The sequence below is a fragment of the Trichoplusia ni genome, chromosome 14, assembly GCF_003590095.1.
Source record: "Trichoplusia ni isolate ovarian cell line Hi5 chromosome 14, tn1, whole genome shotgun sequence".
NCBI lineage: Eukaryota > Metazoa > Arthropoda > Insecta > Lepidoptera > Noctuidae > Trichoplusia > Trichoplusia ni.
The window spans coordinates 3,048,424-3,068,352 of record NC_039491.1 but is presented as its reverse complement, the minus strand read 5'-3'; the positions used below and the strand labels follow the sequence as shown (position 1 = coordinate 3,068,352).

General features: G+C 35.5%; 1 protein-coding gene across 2 annotated transcripts in view; it reads right to left on the bottom strand.

Moving 5' to 3' along the window:
• Window positions 1–1,817: 1,817 nt before the first annotated feature.
• LOC113500731 (mannosyl-oligosaccharide alpha-1,2-mannosidase IA-like) overlaps window positions 1,818–19,929 on the bottom strand; it is a 57,796-nt gene continuing 39,684 nt past the window's right edge. The window contains exons 1-10 of one of the 2 annotated variants that reach the window (XM_026881614.1): window positions 17,911–18,357; window positions 16,982–17,200; window positions 14,721–14,900; window positions 12,579–12,681; window positions 11,953–12,060; window positions 10,632–10,859; window positions 9,341–9,479; window positions 6,983–7,127; window positions 5,782–5,898; window positions 1,818–5,538 (exon numbers count right to left, since the gene is read on the bottom strand). In XM_026881614.1, the coding sequence (XP_026737415.1) occupies window positions 5,380–5,538; window positions 5,782–5,898; window positions 6,983–7,127; window positions 9,341–9,479; window positions 10,632–10,859; window positions 11,953–12,060; window positions 12,579–12,681; window positions 14,721–14,900; window positions 16,982–17,200; window positions 17,911–18,135 (1,623 nt within the window). In that variant the 5' untranslated portion in view covers window positions 18,136–18,357 and the 3' untranslated portion in view covers window positions 1,818–5,379. Of the gene's footprint in view, window positions 5,539–5,781; window positions 5,899–6,982; window positions 7,128–9,340; window positions 9,480–10,631; window positions 10,860–11,952; window positions 12,061–12,578; window positions 12,682–14,720; window positions 14,901–16,981; window positions 17,201–17,910; window positions 18,358–19,929 lie in introns of those variants that run through there. The other variant, XM_026881613.1, reaches the window with a different exon arrangement.

The window sequence follows — 19,929 nt, the reverse complement described above, 5'->3', positions numbered from 1 at the left end:
GTTATACGACCATCACGTTATAATGTGCAGCCTTCGGAGTGCAGGTAACTAATGGAATAGCTGACATCATCTGCTGCTAATAGAATTCCAAGGCGAGATAAGAACCTGGCTTTTTATTACCCGACAATAAAACTCATATAAGCTCTGGACGCTATAGGCAAGGTGTTGAAGGGAGCGATGAGTTCATCCAGTACAAAATAAGTTAGTTTAGCCAGTTTAAAATTGGGTAGGTACCAATTACTGATATTTAGTTGATGTAAGGCACATTTTTCTGAGTATATGTAATAGGAAAAGATATTTAAGGTTTGAGGTAGGTAGTGCTATCGCATATAATTACGTCAACATACCGTAGACCACGTGATTGTTTGTATTTCGTACCCAAAGGCTAAAAACGGATCCCTATTGCTGAGGCTGTCTGTCAGTCTGTCATCAGGCTGTATTTCATGAACTGCTATAATGTACGCGTGATGTATGGTTGTATTTATCTTTAACAACAGATACTAAAATTATAGATCGAGGTTAAACTAAGATTTTTACGGCCATGATGGGTGACAAGAAGGTTTGATTTGCTTTCCTTTAGCCTATTTAAACGGAGCCTCAAACTCAGTGTCGTGAGTTCGACTCGTACTCGATTTTTTATGTGCACTTTATAAAACCTCATAAATTATAACATAGTTGCCAAACTAGGCTAGGACTGTGTGTAATGATTTGAATATGAGTAAAACTCCCGCGACGTAAGGAAAAAGTACGTCGTAAATCGTTAAAAAAAATCAAAAGAAAACATTTAAAAATCATTACTGGCCATCAAGACTCAACACTCAAGGCCCGTGACCTTTAAATCACGTAGGTACAGTCGGCAAGGTTATGTATCCAACTATACAAACACCGTCCCCTAATTGGATGGCTGCACAAATGTTAGCCCAGAGACAATCATGCCGCGGCATTTACCAAACTTATGGCTTCGTTACCTTTCGCCACCCTCTTTATAGGCCGGCGTCGCGTCGTTCCAAGCAAAGCAATAATGAACCTATTTGCACATTATTTTCTATCTGTAATATGAGAAGGTGTTTTGTTTGACATATTTTCTGTGTTAGACTTTTTTTTTAAAGAGCAGTGGTGTTTTTAATTTGGTTTAGGGACGAAGATTATTTCTTTTTGTCTTTGTTCGAAGCAGAAAGCATCATCACAACCATATTATAGTAAATCAACCCAAAGTAAGTTGCTAAAGCACTTGTGTTATGGAATACAGATACAACGAAGGTACCACAAACACCCAGACCCGAGACAATGTTAAATGTGATTTTTACATTGACCTGACCGGGGATCAAACCCGGGACCTCAGAGCTAGCGACACCTTGAAACCAGTGCGTACGCCACTCGACGGAGGCATCGATCGAACTAGTAAAATACTTAAAACTAAAATACTTGGATCTTTAATGAGTTATGCTTCGGGTATAGTATTCACTTTTTAATAGTAGTAATAAAGAATAAAATTCTCAATTGGTTTGATGGGAATCGAACCTACTGCACATCATCGAATAGCAGCTTCTGTGTCACCTTCGCAACTCCAGTGTGTCATATTTTTAACTGCTATGTCTTATAAAATTCTTCACTTGCCAATTTAAAGTACGGGCTCAAAAATATAGGTAGTAGATAAAGTAGAAGTAGAAATCTCAAAAAATAACTGCATAAACTTTGTATAAATACTTTACTACCACGTGTGCTCAACATGAAATAATAGATAAGACAATCATTAATGACCTCTGCATAGATTTCCGAGAAACGGAATGACATCGGGTAAACAAAAACAAACTCAATAATGTTTATAAACATGTTTTATTAATAACCGAAAAATGTACATTATTATTTTAAATACTACAACTTCATACATACACCGCAACAGGCAGTACATACGGAACAACTAACATACAAAAGGTGAGCTTCATCATCGCACGTACTTGTATTCATTTAAAAGTGTTTATAACAGTTATACAATATCATTCGACACATACATTTTAATATGGGATAAAACAAACTTTAAGATATTAGACACAAACATATCTTAGGTCTAATTAATTACCTATTATGCCATTTTTAATTTGGTTATAAACAATAAGCTAAAAGGAAATGAAATTATAATTTCGTGGTATCTAAAGGCATATTAGTGCAAAAACGTTGATTTACTAGAAATAAGTATTAAATGGTCTAAATTATGTAGGTTGGGTTAGTAAGTAGTTCTAAAGATGTGTTTTGTTGTTGATAACGACTCTTGTGATCGTGGCCTACCGGTGTACAGTATTCTCACTCGAGTTCCTTTTGTATTTTCACTCTGAGGGACTTACATAAATTTCTAGGCATCTGCGTTTAACGTATCGTCATGAACGAGATAAATAAATTATGTCGAAGTATATGAAATATCTGACATAGTTGAAGTTTAGTTGTGATGAGTATATAAATTTTGATAATTGAACGGATTTTTTATGCAAAATTGATGGAATTCAATTATTGAATAAAAGGATTTATTGTATGGAAGATAGTAATTGTCAATGATGATACGTTCCCGCAAACAGACGCCGCGTAACATGGCAGTACAAAATACAATTAACATAAATATTATAAACATAAATATGTACATCAACGGACGCACACCCACATCTCTTAATTTAAAAAAATAACAATGTAAATCTACACACAGAAACCTAGAACTAAAATATTTTATTATCTATGACTATTATATACACAATTTACAGTTATTCCAACTACGATTTCTAATATCAGTTAGTGATCCTGATCCAATGCTTTGTGGCTCGCTATGAAGAACAAACGTAATCCAACGAATTCATTACAAAGAACAATTATTTATTTTTTATGCTTTATTAACAGGTGCAGAAAATTATAATAAAATATATTATGTAACTTTGTATATTAAATCACAAAATGAACAAAGCGACTCGGCCCGTACCCGTTTACTGCACTGATAGCAGGTGACACAAGTGTTCCACGTTCTGTGTAACATTGACACAGATGTTTATATCTCTGCAGGTACGTACATGGTCTACAATAAACAGTAACTGAATCACTCACAAGTTTGAACTAATTCCTCCATAGGCCGGTCCAGGTGTTACATCCATGCCTCTATTATATTTATTACTTACTAACAAGTTTAAACTCACTACAAATTTCGTTCAGATATGTAAGTTTGTTAAACCGAATTATTATGATAAGTTTTAAAAAAGAATATAGAAAATATATTTCAAGTTTATAAATACGAGATCTGACACAAATGAAAACTACATTATTAATAAGAAAGTAAATAATAGGGTTCAATAAATAAAAATAGTTTCATATTTAAGTTATCAGTTAAATTACATATCAGTAGGTAAAAATCTACTTAAAATTTAACGTGGCGAGTGTTTATTCGTAATAACGATTTGAAAGTGCGACATTATGTGAGTGTCGCCGGCGCGGGCGCCTCCTCGTCCACTACTATAATATTAGCTAAGCATAGACATGATAGAATAGACTTGTGGCTTCGAGAACATCATATTTTAAATTGGAACATACAATTTTAATCACCATACATACAATCACAAGCATTGTCTTTTAATTGATAAAACTTGAAATATGTAAACGTGTTGTTTGTACACATTCATACGAATGTTTATCGATTACACCAGTACTACATTATCAAAGCTGTCTAACCACATGTTGCATGTACTCGAAGCCACGTACAAACACCTAAGAAACTCCTAGTTTTGTGCATATTACTTAGTAATGCCCACATTAAGTTAACATTGGTCGATATAACTGAGCCCTTTGAGTCACACATCGCAATATTTGTCGTCAATATTTAATCTCAATCGAATTTCATCTCACTACGAGATTTTAATCAGTTTTAGTAATAATTTTCCCTACAAAATAAAGTACTTCCCGGTGAGTATTCATAACTAATAAATAATAATTCTAAAAAATAATAATATACATATAAAAAATATAATGAATTACGTTGTCAATCAACGAAATAATGGGAATGACTTTCAGAATCAATATAAACTATAAATGAAATTTGCAACAGATATCACTTTTAACGAAACTGCGAAAGATTCTGGCATTAAAATTGAATAAGGAAGCTACTATTTATCATATAATTTGTGGCGTGTTACAATGACGATTGAGATCACGGATATTTGAACTGCGTTGATTAGTACTGGTTTATCTACACTACGAACGTGACGTCATCCCATCTACTAATTGACTTGAGCAACATCACCCTAATTTGTAACGGACGCGGCGAGACTTGTTATAGTCATGGGATTTTGTTTTCAAAGCATTCAAGAATTTCGACAAATAACCACCAGATTAATGATTTCTTTGCGGTTGTTTCTTTTTTCAATTATTTAAACTGACCTATGATTTACAACGCTGATTAATTTAATAATAATTTCCTTATTGATTGATCAACTGCAATATCAAAAACAATGAAATTATTTAAATATAATATCTGTTAACCGAGAGGTCTCTGATATTTGAAAGTAATTTTGGTTTAAAAATTATATCGATTTATGCGATACACATTCAATAAATTTATTAGCTATAGTTTTATAATTTAATACTACGTACCAAATGTCTGAGATTATACGTAGGATATATCATAAGAGCTTGTAGTGTTACCAATTAAGTTATAGGGGTATGTACTTATCATAAGTTATGTGGCGATTAGCATGTAAGAATATGTCATTATTTTTAGTCAACTAAGTTTATAACAACATATAATTTCATATTTCATATACATATAAATGTTTAATAAAAAATGTAGCTAGCTATTCGAATTAATTTAAATATCAACCAATGAAACATATACAGCTTTTTATACATATCCAATAAGTAACGAATTAACTATTTCTTTAATATTTTTGCTGTATTTCTTTATTATTTTAAGACAAGACTAAAGGTTAAAATGCCGTCGCGAAAACTTAATAAGCAATCACGACGTGACTCGCGTGCAGAGGCCATTGCGGTACTGAACCAACTGTTTTGCCGATAAAGAGAGATGAAGCTATATGGAAGACAGAGCTATCTCTTTCAAAACCAGACAATTAGCTTAAGCGGTTCATAATACGAGCTTAGGTCACAGCTGCACGGTGAAACAGTCATCGATTCCTCACATGAGCGTACCTTCACACACATACGAATGTATACGATCATGTTAGGTAGCAATCACTCGCACACTCAGACACTGACACTGCTGGGGATGCCGGAAACAATGCTCGGCGAATTTGTCCCATGTAGGATTCACGAATATGTGACGTTGGTGCGAAAGTCAGTGATCGGCATTAGAAACAAAACAATTTGAAAAACAAAGTACATGTTACTATGTGTTTATAGCCTGTTGTCTTCAGCGCCTGCAACTGCGATGGGTTTCTGGGCCTCGCGGTAGAGAGGGTTCTTGCCTTTGATGGGCAGCGGGTGAGCCTCGGTGTTGAACACCCACTCGTCAAGGGGCAGGAATGAGTCGTCGGCGAAGATCAGGTATAAGTACTGCGGATGATAAAAAAAATATTAAAAGTTTCTGAAATTTCTATTGGAATCAGTTAAAGCATTCGGCTCGTTGTCTTGTAGTGGCACAATTTTATAAAAAAAACTTACTTTTTAGACTAAGTCAAGGCGTGACAAGCCACTGTGGATTTTTTGGCATTATGATGTCAGGCATAGTCCTAGCTCACCATTTTCAAGGGAAACAGTTATACTATTAATATTTTTATCATGAATATTACTGCTCACCTTGAGTGTCTCGGCGAGGAAGAAGCTTTGCTGCACGTCGTCTCCCTGCGGCACCTGGTGGTACACGTTGACCAGCCCCGTGTAGCCGCCCTCCACGCGGCAGTGCTTCTCCAGAGCCTACAACATGTTTCATTTTAGTGAATAATAGTATTTTTTTAGTGATATTCCCGAAATACTATTGTAAGTGATTCCCCGGAGGCAAAGACCGGACAGTATGTAGGCGGTGTGATCCGTCACATTTCATATTGTCCTTGCGTCGGTATGATATGAATTCTCTTAGTGTTCTGCTATTTGAATGCTGAATCTAGGTTACATTCAAAATTAAATAAGTCTTCATGTAGTACTACGTCTTCATCATCTTCTTCTTCTTTGATGTTTTGTCGTTTGCTATGGCATGGAACTATTTCAAATAAATTCACTTTCATTTTATCTTGTGCAGTAAATAATAACTGTTGCAAATACAAGACGAGTGAAAAAAAATAATTTTCAAATATGTATTAATAAATTTCCTGTTAAAATAGAGGACAACGCCACCTATCGGGGTGACTGCAAACGTTTCAAAAGTTACCAATCCCCCGATAGGTGGTGTTTGTATCAACTTATGTAAATATACCTGAAATCATTAAAATACGTCGGCAGGCATTTTTTACAACTGAATTTTACGACTTGCGATAAGACGAAAAGTCTGGTATCGTTCACGCTTCAAGCATTATTTAGCCAGAAGGTAAGTAATCAATTGACCATTGAAATTCAATTCTCGCGTCAGAACTGCTTTGAAACACTTCGACACTACTAATTGACGCGAATTTCGTTCATTTCTAATTTGATCCTTAACTTTTCCTTTTGACTGTAACATTAATGATTTCGATTTCGCCTTGAAAAACTATCGAAGATAAATTAAAGTTCAATAGTATTGGCACTGCTTTTGTAGATTAGCGTTCTTTATTGACGTTGAGCTTACAAGTCGTATAAATACTAAATGGATAATACCTCAGACTGCTTCACTGGACTAATCGATATATCAGAATTTATCAAATAAAGGTCCAATATTTATGAAATTAAAAAAGACTCGAGATGATAGAAAACTGTCTTCTGCGTCCTCATTTGCTGAATAACAGCTCTAATTTATTTCCGAATAAATTTCGATGAATTACATTTATGGCTAAATTTGTTCCGGTCTAGGAAATATAAACGGTTTTACCTCAACGGCCTCCCAGGCCCAGTCGCGGTACCGCTGCTGCTTGGTCAGTCTCCACATGATGAAGTAGCTCTCGAAGGTCTCTGGTCTCAGGAGGTACACTTTCTCGTTGCTCTTTTGCGCACGTGCCTCTACGGCACCGGAGAATCTGTAACGGTTATGAAAGGATGGTGACGTTAATGTCGTATAAAATAATAATTATGTTTAAATAAAACTACTTTTACGGATTCTATCGCGTTTTAATTTTAGATTTTAGTGCCCGACGTTTCGGCACCTTTGCAGGTATCGTGGTCACGGGCAGACAGTCAGTCTAAAATTAAACCGCGAAAAATCCGTAAAAGTAGTTTCTAACATTCGCATTCAATGTCTAACATTCGCGTAAACCAAAGAAACCATTAATATTTTGTTTCAATATTAAAAATAACCGTCGACTATCCTTATGTTTCCAAACAATTTTCCTTCGATAACGACTTTGTATCGAAACTAGTAAGGATTCCGCTTCGTTAACTGGTAGTCTAGAAGTATTAAAATATTATGTTTATTATTTAAAGCATATATGCACGCTTCACGTGCGGATTTTTATTACCTACTTGTATAACACGATTACGGTATTTATTGCAGTTCGCATATTTTATTGCGATGAACAAAATTACATGTGTTTGAATAAGGTATTTTATTATAGGGATACCTAACGGTGTGTGTCTTTAAAACTAATCGTGTCCTTGTAAGGCTATAAAAATAAAATGTTATGGGTTTTTTAAATAATCTCTAGCTGAGCCTAACGTAGAATATAATAATGTTTTTTTATATAATTTGTTTTTTTTCCCCCTTCATATCTAATAATTATATGAAATTCTCGTGTCACAGTATGTACTAGTTACCGTTTGAATGAAATTTTATTTGCATATTTAGTAGGTCTATGAATCTTGTACTATCTGTTTTTATACCCCTAAATGGTAAGGTTGTCCACCCTTAATTTTTTTTATTTCTATTAGTAATGGTTTTGTTCCATCATAAGTCGCTTATAAATAATTTCAACAACAAAATCATAAATTATAGCTGGGCGAAAAACTTTTTCACTAATTATATTATGAATATCTTTCTGTTAACTTAGAAATTTGTAGTCGGTACGGCCAAAATGAGATGGGTGCAATTTCTTTTAAAATTGTTTCATTTAACATATTTTTACAGAACCCCAGTGTCGCGAGTCTAACTCGCACTTGACCGGTATTTTAGGCTAATCACACAGCAGGCACAGGAAACTGGTTATTTTTATCGTATCGTAACATTTCATTAGTATTCTTTGCAACATTGATACTACAGTACATACGACACATTTATTACTTTAACATTTCATACATATTTATTTCAAAGATTATGCAAAAGGTGTCCAGTAAAAATATATTGAACTTATTGCCATTTACGTACATCCTTTAAAGGCGTGCAAAATGTACGGACATTATCGTCATAATTTAATTTAATGTTAGTAAATATTCAAATGTGTCTTCGTTCATGTTTTATTCATTAATCTGGTAAGAGGATTAGCGTAGATAGGAGTCAATAACATCGTATCTAGGTATGCCGTTGTTATGGTAAACTTGTTTCTGTGTGACTCAATCAATCCTATGATAATGTTCACTAAAACAGTCATTATTTGCGCTATAATTATTGTCACCTGTATTACAAAGCAGTAAGGTAGATTTTATCTGAAATATTGTTCATGCTGTCATGAATTCGAATATGCAGACAGTCTATATTTGGCTATTTATTGGAAATTTATTACTTTATGATTGATTCTTTGTAACAGCGAATATATAATGATTTTTATTGAATGTTTTGTTTATTTAATGGTAGTTAGTACAACACTCTCATGATATAACAAAACACGTCTTATAAACAAATATACGATGAGTGTTTTTGATACTTTCAAAACAAATGAGGGTTTACAAACACAATTCGTTTTGTTATAGTATTTCTACTATTATTGAACACGTGTAGTGCCTTATTGTGGTTATATCATTACGAACAGGAAAAATAAAACATATTCGGAGCCAATAATGTAATCACTAGTCATTCTACTAATATTACAATCGCAAAACTTTGAATGTATGTATGTTTGTAACTCTTACGCAGAAACCACTGAAAGGATTTGGACGAAACTTAGTATACATATAGTTTTGTAACGTGGATTGTTAGAAAGGATAGCCGATTTTAAGTTTCCGTGGGATTATTTTTGATTTGTAGTGGGCGGGCTCGCGGGCAACAGCTAGTCTGTTATAAAATTGGACTCTACTTTTCACTAATATTATTATTTATCACTTTCACTGATCTAAATGAATCAAAGTTTATTTGTCTATTTACCTGAAGGCTTCTGGTCCGAGTCTGGTGTCAGATCGCGCGTAACTCTCGTGGCAGGTGTTGGTCAGCTTGTGCGCCACGTCCATGTACCGCTCCGATAGGGTGTTGTCCAAAGTTGTAGATGCCAATGCGAACATTCCACCTGGAAAGTTACCATTATATTATTAGATAGGTAGGAAAGTATGTTATAATAATCCCTACTTCCCTACTAATATTATAAATGCGAAAGTAACTCTGTCTGTCTGTCTGTCTGTTACGCTTTCACGTCTAACCACTGAACTGATTTTAATGAAATTTGGTACAGAGATAGAGTTCACCTTGAGAAAGAACATAGTTTTTCAATCATGGTTCATGAATCATAGTTTTTATCCCGGACTTTTGTAGAATTCTCTTGGAAACGCAATATAACCGACTTCGACGCAGGCGAAGCCGCGAGCGAAAAGCTAGTCCTTTATATCTACGAAAATACATATTAAAATGTTTAAAATAGTTTAACAATAGTATATTGAATATTCATACGAGTCAAGGGATAAGGAAGTGGTTAAAAACAATTTATCGGAAAGTGTTGTGTTACCATGACCAATTAAAACTTAAAATTGAGTAGTTCGTTTATAAGCCATTGCAATCAAACTTAGTTGTGGAAATACGCACATGGGTATAGTTTGTAACTATAGATAGCAACTTAGTATCGACTGATAAGGTGTTAACTAGGCCAAGCGTGTCTAGTAGAATAAATTATTGTTAAGTGTTGTTAAAACCCATATCGCCACGTACGCGCATGAGCATAATATATAATTTAACAACCGGATAAATAACCCGCATGTGTAGAATTTCCTTACCTTAACTATGCCACGGGTTTCCATTCAAATTCTTTACTAAACCGAAATGGACTTTAGGACTTTACAAAATGCCACAACAAAAAATCTATGTATCTAAACCTCCATCAGGTACCGGATCATGATTTTGGTAGCTTAAAAATACAATTCTATGAAGATAGTTATGACGATGATGTCAAGTAGAGGTTACGTCCTTGTTGAAGACCGTGACTTCGACGTTATGACTCATCAGCATAGACAGACAAATAGTCCAATTTCTCTATCATCCTTCCACCTTTCAGGTCAGCAAGGCAGGATATTCATGCTCACAGCATGTTGCCGGTACTCAATACCTACAATAGTTTTGACTCCCGGCAAAACAGGAGATATGATCCAACTTCTCTACGATCCTTCCACTTTTGAGGTCGGCGAGGCTGGTGAGGAACACGCGCAGCATGTCCACAACAGTGTTGACTTACCGGCAAAGCAGGAGAGATGGTCCATCTTCTCTTCTATGATCCTTCCGTACTTGAGCTCGGCGAGGTAGGCGAGACCGGAGGGCGACACGCGCAGCATCTTGTCGAGCGCGGCCTGCATGGCGGTGTCGAACATGACGCGCGCCTGCTCGTCGCCGCCGCCGCTCATCAGCCACGCCTTCAGCAGGTACTCGTAGAATGAGTCGCCGAGCGCGCCCAGAGACATGTGCCCTGGTGAACAAACGTAGTATTTAGAATATTAACTTGTCAATTTTAGACCATGATCTTCTTTCAAAGGTTTTCATATACAACTAAAAAGCCTGGTATCTTAAGAGTTATTTTGTTTTCACTGTTTTTTTTTGCCTTAAATAGAATCCCTCTGACATGGGCCGAAAAATTAAATTCATTGTTCTACCTGTCTTGTTACATTATAAGTGACTTGAAACAAACGCGCCGTGCTGGCCGGTCGTTGTTACATCCGCAACTTAAATATTATAGTAGTTCACAAACTTTCAGGTAATCAAACAACGCGTGCTATTTGTGATCGTGACCTTTAGGGGAACAAGATATACACTTGAAACTTTCCCTTAAATAAATTGGGCATTTCGTTCACATTTCAACGAACTTTGTAAAACGTAGTCGACCTTGACTAATAGTATTCTGTAGGTTGACTACACTACATCTGATCGATTACATCAATTGGTCTAATCTTATCAATTGGTTTCGGAAACGGAACAAGACGACAAACTTGATTATAGAGGGTGAGTTCATTTGATGTTGTAAGGGTGTGTATACGCGTACTGTCAACCATTTCTAAGAGTTTATCTTAGTGTATTGATAGGCCTTTGATATCGACGTCTATATAAACAGATTTGGTAAATCGTGTTGACTGTAGAGGAAAGATCAATTTCTTAGAATGAAGACTTAGCGAGGTGTACTGCGATATTTCTATGATTTTATAGGCCTACATTCCGTCAGTACAGTCATAAATATCGCTTTAGGATGTGTAAAATGATTAGCTATAAAACTAGTGCAGATAGTTCCATTAGAGTGACAATAATATTGCGATGATAAGCCATTATAGTAATGTAGTAATGTAGGCTTGACTTACTAATGGCTTTTTGATAGTTTGTACGTATATTACAGGTATGGTGTTGAAATGTATTGAGTTAAAATTGGAAACTTATAGAGATTCGGGACCTCTTCGGCGTTTAAAAAAATACATAGCACATACAATCAGAATTTAAATACGATTAAAAGCCCTGGAAAACAAACGCGTACGAAAGCGGTCATTGACCAGATAAAAAAGAAACTGTTTACTTACTCTGTCCCCACTGGCCGGTGCGAGGGTTGATGAAGTTCGGGTACAGGTCACCAGGCTTCTCAATGTTGTTGAGCACCTCACGGATGCGGCTCACTTTCTGCCTGTAGACTGCGCGACACATGGTAAATATACACGGAGGAACAAAAGAAACTCGAATGGTTTCCTAATTAGTATGATGTAGAAAAGTTAGCGTACTATCACCACCTGCAGTCATTATCCACCAAGTGTTAAACACGAGCCATCTTAACGGGTGACGTAAAAATACTCGTGACTATGATCCCACAATCGCAGTTATCACGAAACGGAATACATAGATCATAATACCGTTATCAGATAGAGAAAGCTGTGAAGCACTCCTTTATCCATTAGCGGACTTTCAGAGAATACGTCCTGTCAAAACAATGACAAAAAAGGATCTATTACGAAAATGAAAAATCCATCCGATAACTCATTAATCATTCAATATAAGACTTATCACTTTCTGAAATTCGATCATGCTTCGCTTCGATTACAGCTTTTGTAAAATATGCTTTAAAAAGAAAACGACTAGTGCGACGGTTCGGTAGACGTTGGAGAGAGAATGATGAATGACTGGTAATATCGGAGTATGACAAATGTGTGCTTACTATCACGGCCGGTGACGTCACTGAGGTAGGTGAACTCGAGGTGGAGGGTTCCCAGCTCGGAGAGGATGCTGTTCGGTCCCGCCCAGTGGTACTGCCGGCTCGCCTGCCAACACATACATTATTTAACTTCTGCGGTATGAAAATAGAAAGGGTTGGGAAGCTCTGCATACGCAAGCGAGCCTAGCGCTTCTGTCCGACTAGCGGTAATCTAGAGATAGGTGTTGCTCAAAAATTTATTTACGAAATCAAGCTTTGTTAACTATCTTTAATTGAATCTTAATGTAACCGAAGTATTATTTGTTTTCGTTCGCAAATTATAAGATAAAATAAGTAATCTGTAATAATAAAAAGCAATAATCTTAAAACAATCAGCAGTAATATCTGATTAATTACAAGTATACAACGGCTAACCGGATGGGAGGTATTTTTCTACTGATAATAAATATTTATTACGACTGCATTGATAAGTGGAAATTGCTGGTTTAGGATATTGAAATGATTGTATCCTGTTTCTTCATATGATTATAAAATTAATTGCTTACTACTTCCATAATTATCATAATGTTGCATGATAAATTAATATACACGTAGGTTATTAGTAAATTAGCTTTTTAAAGTAACATTCACCGGGCTTTTTATCGCATGTTTAGACGTACTCCAAGTGTTTTAGGTAGAAACAATATGATAACACGAGATAACCGAAAACAACAAAATATTTCCATTTGTGAATATCGCTCATATTTAAAAAGGGTTTGTAAAACTACTGTTGTCGAACGTATTATCTAACTCCACAAAATTAACATAGATATTTAGTGGGATGAGCAACACACGATATCACCAAAGTAGATAGTAAAAACGCTCTATCTGAATGTATATTTTTTTCGGACAAAGGTGATACGGATTAATGCACTATTAATTCTAAAGTTTCACTAGAAACGCCTAAATTTCTAATTAAAGTAACACTAATGCATCCACACGCCACACGCTGATCATAAAACCGGGAAATCCAATTTGACAGTTTAAGTAAAAAAAAAGAAAAAAAAAATTGTTTAGATGTAAGAAAACTTGTATTTTAGTATCAGCAATAAAGGCTAATTTTCAATTTTCAATGCATCCACAAACGATTAGAACACAAAAACACATTCACAATAAAAGGCCTAGGTATAATTCAGATGTGATAAACATATTTTCCCGACAAGGATCATAAAACACCTAGATGGGCTTTCCTCGAAGGCTGTGAGTCACGTAGCGTTATTGTTTTCTGCGAATTAGGCCGCAGAATATTCAGTATTCAGCATGTTGCGTACATTACCCTCCATTTATATACAAACGAAAAATAGATTCTGTTACTGAATAATTAACCTGAACACTGTCTTATCTGTAGTGATAATATATATTCTGTCTGTTTCATACAGAATATTTAATGTTAATACTTTGACGTACATGTATGTAGATCAAATAGCTTAGAAATAGTCTAAATGTAGGTTTTGACTCAATAGTCGTATCGTTGCTAGTATAAGAACCGAAGCTCCGAGCACTAATCGACCGATCCCACATTCGCCATCTTCGTAGAGAATCTAATTGTACGCAGGCCTAAGTGTAGCAATAATATCCAAGTCAGGGCACGTTTAATGTGACAGTGGGTAGACAAAATATGAATATAATCTATAAATTAACGCTCCAAGGACAGCCGACCCGAAGGCAATTAGGTTTCAGACGTTTATTTTACGCATAAACGTTGCCGGTACTATTCCATAAAGGTTCTTCGCGCCTTTAATCATTAATGTGTTATTACTTAATTCTGTCTAATTGGCATAAATATATTAGACCTGTTGACTGGATCTTCATTAGGATTGAATAGTTGAATTATACTTGATATTAACTCTAAAAATGACAAATATGAAAATGAGTAATACATTCTTGTAATATATTTTCTGCCATTTTTATCAAATATAAGACGTAAAAGTTTTATTACAAACTGCTTGTGATATTATAACTTATAGTTTCATAGTTTACGCCAATTTTCTTGTTACTTTTTATGGATTCCATTTAAATGTCCTATAGTTCAAAAAGTCAATCGCCCTCTGAAACTTTGCAATTTTGTTATGACCTTTGATCAATATTCAAGTGAGCTATCGTTACCTTAGTGGATGGGTTGATGAGTGCATACGGCAGTCCCGTGGGTGTGTCGAAGGCTGGCAGCAGAGCGTCGGCGACCTCAACCGCTTTGTCCCTGAACATGGTGTCCCCAGTCAGGGCGAAACACGACAGGAGACCTCCAACGAAGCGGATAGTCGTCTCGAAAACTGATAGGTCAGAATCCTGGGCAAAACAAGTGAAGGTTACAAAATGTAATGAAAAATAATAGTACTAAAACTCACAGCATTAATAAGCTTTATCTCTTTCTAGAAAGAAAATCCTTATTTCGATTTGAAAATAATGGTTAATTAGTACTTATAATAATATTGCTATATTCTTTTGATATCAATAGATTTAAACGTTATCTTTGAACATAGTTATTCATTTTTTTCCATAATTTATTATGATGTCTTCTTGAATATGTATGTGTATTGATCTGTGAGATTATTTTAATTCTGTTTGAGAAATATACGGTTTTTACCACAATATTTACTAGCAGTGGACCTCGATAGGTATTAATTGATTTAGTGATTGCAGCGATTGAGTTTTGCAAGCCTTATAGCTAGCTACATGTGACTGGTTATAATATATTTATTTTTATACAGCAGTCGTGACATAAAAATAAAATAAATTCCTTACTCAAGTCATGACATTGTTTTAATACTTCAAACACATGCTTTTATAATTTAATTTTCTCCAAATGGCGCAATAATTTTCGTTTTATGGTAAAATGGTGCTGTTGAATATACCTTTTACGGTTTCACTATCAGGCTTTCGATAAGCTCTACTTAGTATCTATATTGTCGATGCGGCATTTGTTTTTCACACAATACGATCAGTTAAGGTGACGTATAAATTGACCTTTCTATTATCAGCCTATCTTCTATTGGGCTATGAGGTACAATTTTGACATTTTAAATTTATGTATTCATATATAAAGGTAAATATTTAGTGTAATTGTGGAAATTCTCTCAGGCATTCTCATACGAAAGTTTAATAATGTCTCGAGTATTCCCACGCCAAACATTTTACAAAAGAAATTGTCACTTAGTTATTTTAGCACAAGAAAATACTTGTTGTTATAACTAATTATTTGCAAACAATATCTACATATATATGAAGCTGCTAACTAATACCCAATAGCATCTAAAATAATCTACTGCGAGCTTATTAACAGCTCTTTAAGAAGACTGTTGATGTTATAAAACGAGGCGCCGCTGTGCAAAGTGAATTGTGCTTCCTCGCTTGCACTACGGTACTAGGACTACTATAAGTATTAGTAGTACAAGTTCTGTCTGTAAAGCAAAACATCATTCTTTCGGCAAATCTCAAACGGACCCCATCACTAGCCCTCTTCCCGCTTTTCCAGACATCAATTGTCCGTCGAGTCGCCAGTTTTGAATCGTTAAAACAATATGTTATTGTCGAGCCTGACAATAACATATTGTTGTATTACTTTCGTCTCTTACTATAGACTGTGAGAAAACCAAACACTATTGTTAAGCGTTTCGGTCAAAGAATAACATAAATCCAAGTGTTTCATTTTAAACAAAACATTATTTTCTCAATTTTACTGTATTCTTTTTTGGGTTGGAGAGTTAAAGTTACCATAATCTTTACACATATGAAACATAATTGAAGCATACCACAAGCTTCGCATAATTAATAGTCCAAACGTTATTTTGACGTTTCTGGAGACTTACGTATTTCTCCATTGACACAGATACAGAAATATTTCATCTGTCCTACATAAAATTAAGCAATCTAGCTCCCTCTGGCCTTTCTTATCACATTGATACGTAATGCTTAGAGCAGACTGGTGAGGCATGTTAGGCGTCTATTAATAGATTCGTTATCCATTTGGCTACGACTAATTTAGCGCTTCGACATACTGCGCCAGAGTAATCATAACATAGATAAAAGCTGTGCTATAACTGTATATAAACCTTTTCTGATTGAATGGCATGCGTTACGCGTGAATTAAATTATATAGAAATAATGGAAGTGGTTAAGTCTGGAATGTAATAGAAGACATAAAAAAAGGCATGGGCATAATACATATACTCGTACCAATTATTACTGTTAGTTACGTTTCCTACACCTACCTAAATAAACCGACAGACACATAAAAACTAAATCAACAATTTACCTACTACTTTCCCAGTTTTTGACATGTAAATTAAAGTCTTTGTCAATTCTATGAATACTTGAGCACGTCTGACTTCCCAATCAGTCGCAAGAGACGAGCTCTTTGTCGTACTTACTATTTCATTAATATGTAAATGCTGCGCGACCCAGTCTCTGCCCTCTCGGAACTCGTCGTTGAGCCCCATCAGGTAGAGCGTGTCGAGCCCGTCCACGATGGTGGCGCCCAGCTCGCCCGCGCCGAACACGCTCGATAGGTGAGCTCGCTTCGAAATCGGCTTCAGCTCGTTCTTACCCCAAGCGTACAGCTTGTAGTTGTTCCAAGCGTGCATCATCATCTACAAACGAAAATTTTAACATTATTTTTCATCCAGGTTTATAAAAATCAACAGGCCCCTAGGGTGTCAGAGGCAACCATTTCAGAAATCCGCGAGCTCAAGATTAAAGTTTACCAGAAACTGTCGCTTTCACGGTAAGTTTAAAATGTTTTCCAGATCATGCAAACAAATATTTTTTCATAAAGCGTCGACCACATTTCACATTTCAAAAGCTTGCCCTGAACGAAGTCTTTTCAAAAAATGTGCTCGCAAAGCTCTTATTCTGAACAAGTTTTAATCTCGACCGCTCCGTGCGGAGACGGGACACTAATGAAAGGATATCGGACTTTCGTCGGGGCCATTAATTATTATTAGGTACCGGGAAACTTCCAGTCTCCGGTGACTTGGAAAAACTGAGCGACTTAACCAATTACACTTTAAACAAAACTTAGTGAGATGAAAATTTAAAACATTGAAGTCAGACTTCTTGACCACAACTGCTAAACGGGCATAATGGGCCGGATAATGAGAAAGTATTTTAACGTTTCCCGCATTGTGAGCACTTGAAATAATTCACAACGAGATTTATTATTACGGTCACGTAAACATCCACTTAAGCACTTGGAGAAAAAGTCTCTTAAAAATTACGCAAGTCGGAAAATGTTAAGTTGAAACTAAAGCTTGAGAAAATTTTAATGGCGTATAACACGTTACATTAAAAAAAGTCACACCTGTTTGACATATTGCAGCTTTAAATTCGTAGAATTTGTCCCTTCGATACCTCCTGCATTTTCCAACTGTCTCTCTATGTCATTGGCAACGTGGCGATACACGCGCGATATACGTGGGCTCCTGGCAGAATCGCCATACTCCAAATCATCCGACATCCGGACCAACAGCACCATGGTGCCGGTAAAAGCCACCGCCACAAGCACTAAGCGCAGTACTGTACGCATTGTTAATGTCACGGTAACTATACTCCAGATTTAATCCACTGCTATTCCAAACGACCGTTCACTACAATAGCTATCGGCAAAAATAAAACATTCAGGAAAAATATATCTCATATATGATAGCAGAATTTATCAATATGTCACGTGTTACATGTTATCTATTGAATGGAACAAATATGTGGCAATAGTTTGCAATAGTATAGTAACTCTAATTTAATAAATATGTATCGAATGCGAACACTTGCGCACGAGTCGCCGCCGCGCGAGAGATTGATGATGTGATCAGCCGTCACTCGCTACCATGTTGATGTTTGGTGATCTCCCAGATACCGGTGTCACCGCATCAATACTATTTGTTATTGTAAAGCATTCCACTACTTTACAAATAAATCCCACAGAGTCTAAATATTCCTTTTGTTTTCACCGACTGATGTATGAAATTAATGTTATGGGTAGTGACGAATGTAAAAATAAAGTATGAGCCGTCGTTGCTACGAAGTGTATTTCATGACGCATATTATGTTTTTATCCATATCGTAATTATTGTTCCGGGATCTGCTTGGCTTGTCAATTTGGCCAACTTTAAAGTACTGATAAGATTGTTTTACAATTAAGTATTAAACTTAATTATGTTCACCAAAATAAATTATGGCAATACGTAACGTATGTAGATGTTACTTACGACACGTATAACGCCGAGATCGGAACAAATATTTACGGTACGGGCGACCCGAATATTTATATCGACAAAGTTCGACGCAAAGGTTCAATTTCTACGCAAAAGTGCTTACTGTACCCTCAATATCTATGTCAAATGTAACTCAAGTCAGCAAAATACATAACGATTTCCGTTTGATCTACAAATTGGTAATGTTTTAATGTCGCTGTAGACAGTAATTTTTGCTTTTACATTCGGATGTAAAATAAAAGACAGCTTGTCTGGCAATGTCTGCCCTAATACACATAATTGAGAATTGAAAATTGAGAATTGATTCACTTAATTAAACAACAAAAATGAATTGAAACATTAAAAACAAGAAAACTAATTGCTACTATCGTAATCTCCATGAATTTGTGGTTGATACATAAACCTTAAAATTGATGTGGTATCATTTCAGAGGTTTGGTGAAAAAACTTCCAATTATCCAACAGTGCAATCCATTCACAAGTCAATATAACATATTAAATCCTGAAGACCCTTTTCTACAAAAATCTAATAAAAACTGAAAAATCCCATCAAGATATAGTTAACATTTCAAATGAAATTGAAAAAAGGTAAACAAATAATAGAAAATGATTGACTAATCAAAACGACTGACAGAATTACAATCGTCCAGAAACAAAAATTACCGACTCGAACGCCTGTCTTTTAGCTCCACAATTATGTGGAGTACAAATCCACAAATATAAACTCTTAAATTGGTGAGCCATGAGACTTAGCTGTACATTCTGAATTTCTGTCGAAGTGCTCTGTTCTTCACGAGGCATAAATCGTGCAGGGACTTTCTTGCGAGGACACAGCAGCAATAATGTCTGGCAACTGTTTTTCAACTATTACACCTACGCGCATTTGTGTTTCGACATTCTTCAAGTAATAATTGCGGTATATTCCGTAAATCATTTGAGTCACAATTTTTTTTGTGCTAGGAAATTCCGTGCCGATAAAAGACGAGATAACCATTCAAGGAAAAAAATCTGCTATAGTTACTATATTGGTATACGTGAGCGTATACTGTATCCATTAAAAAAATACCTAAGAGTACCATAGTTTAAGATAAAATGGTGACTTGTACGGAA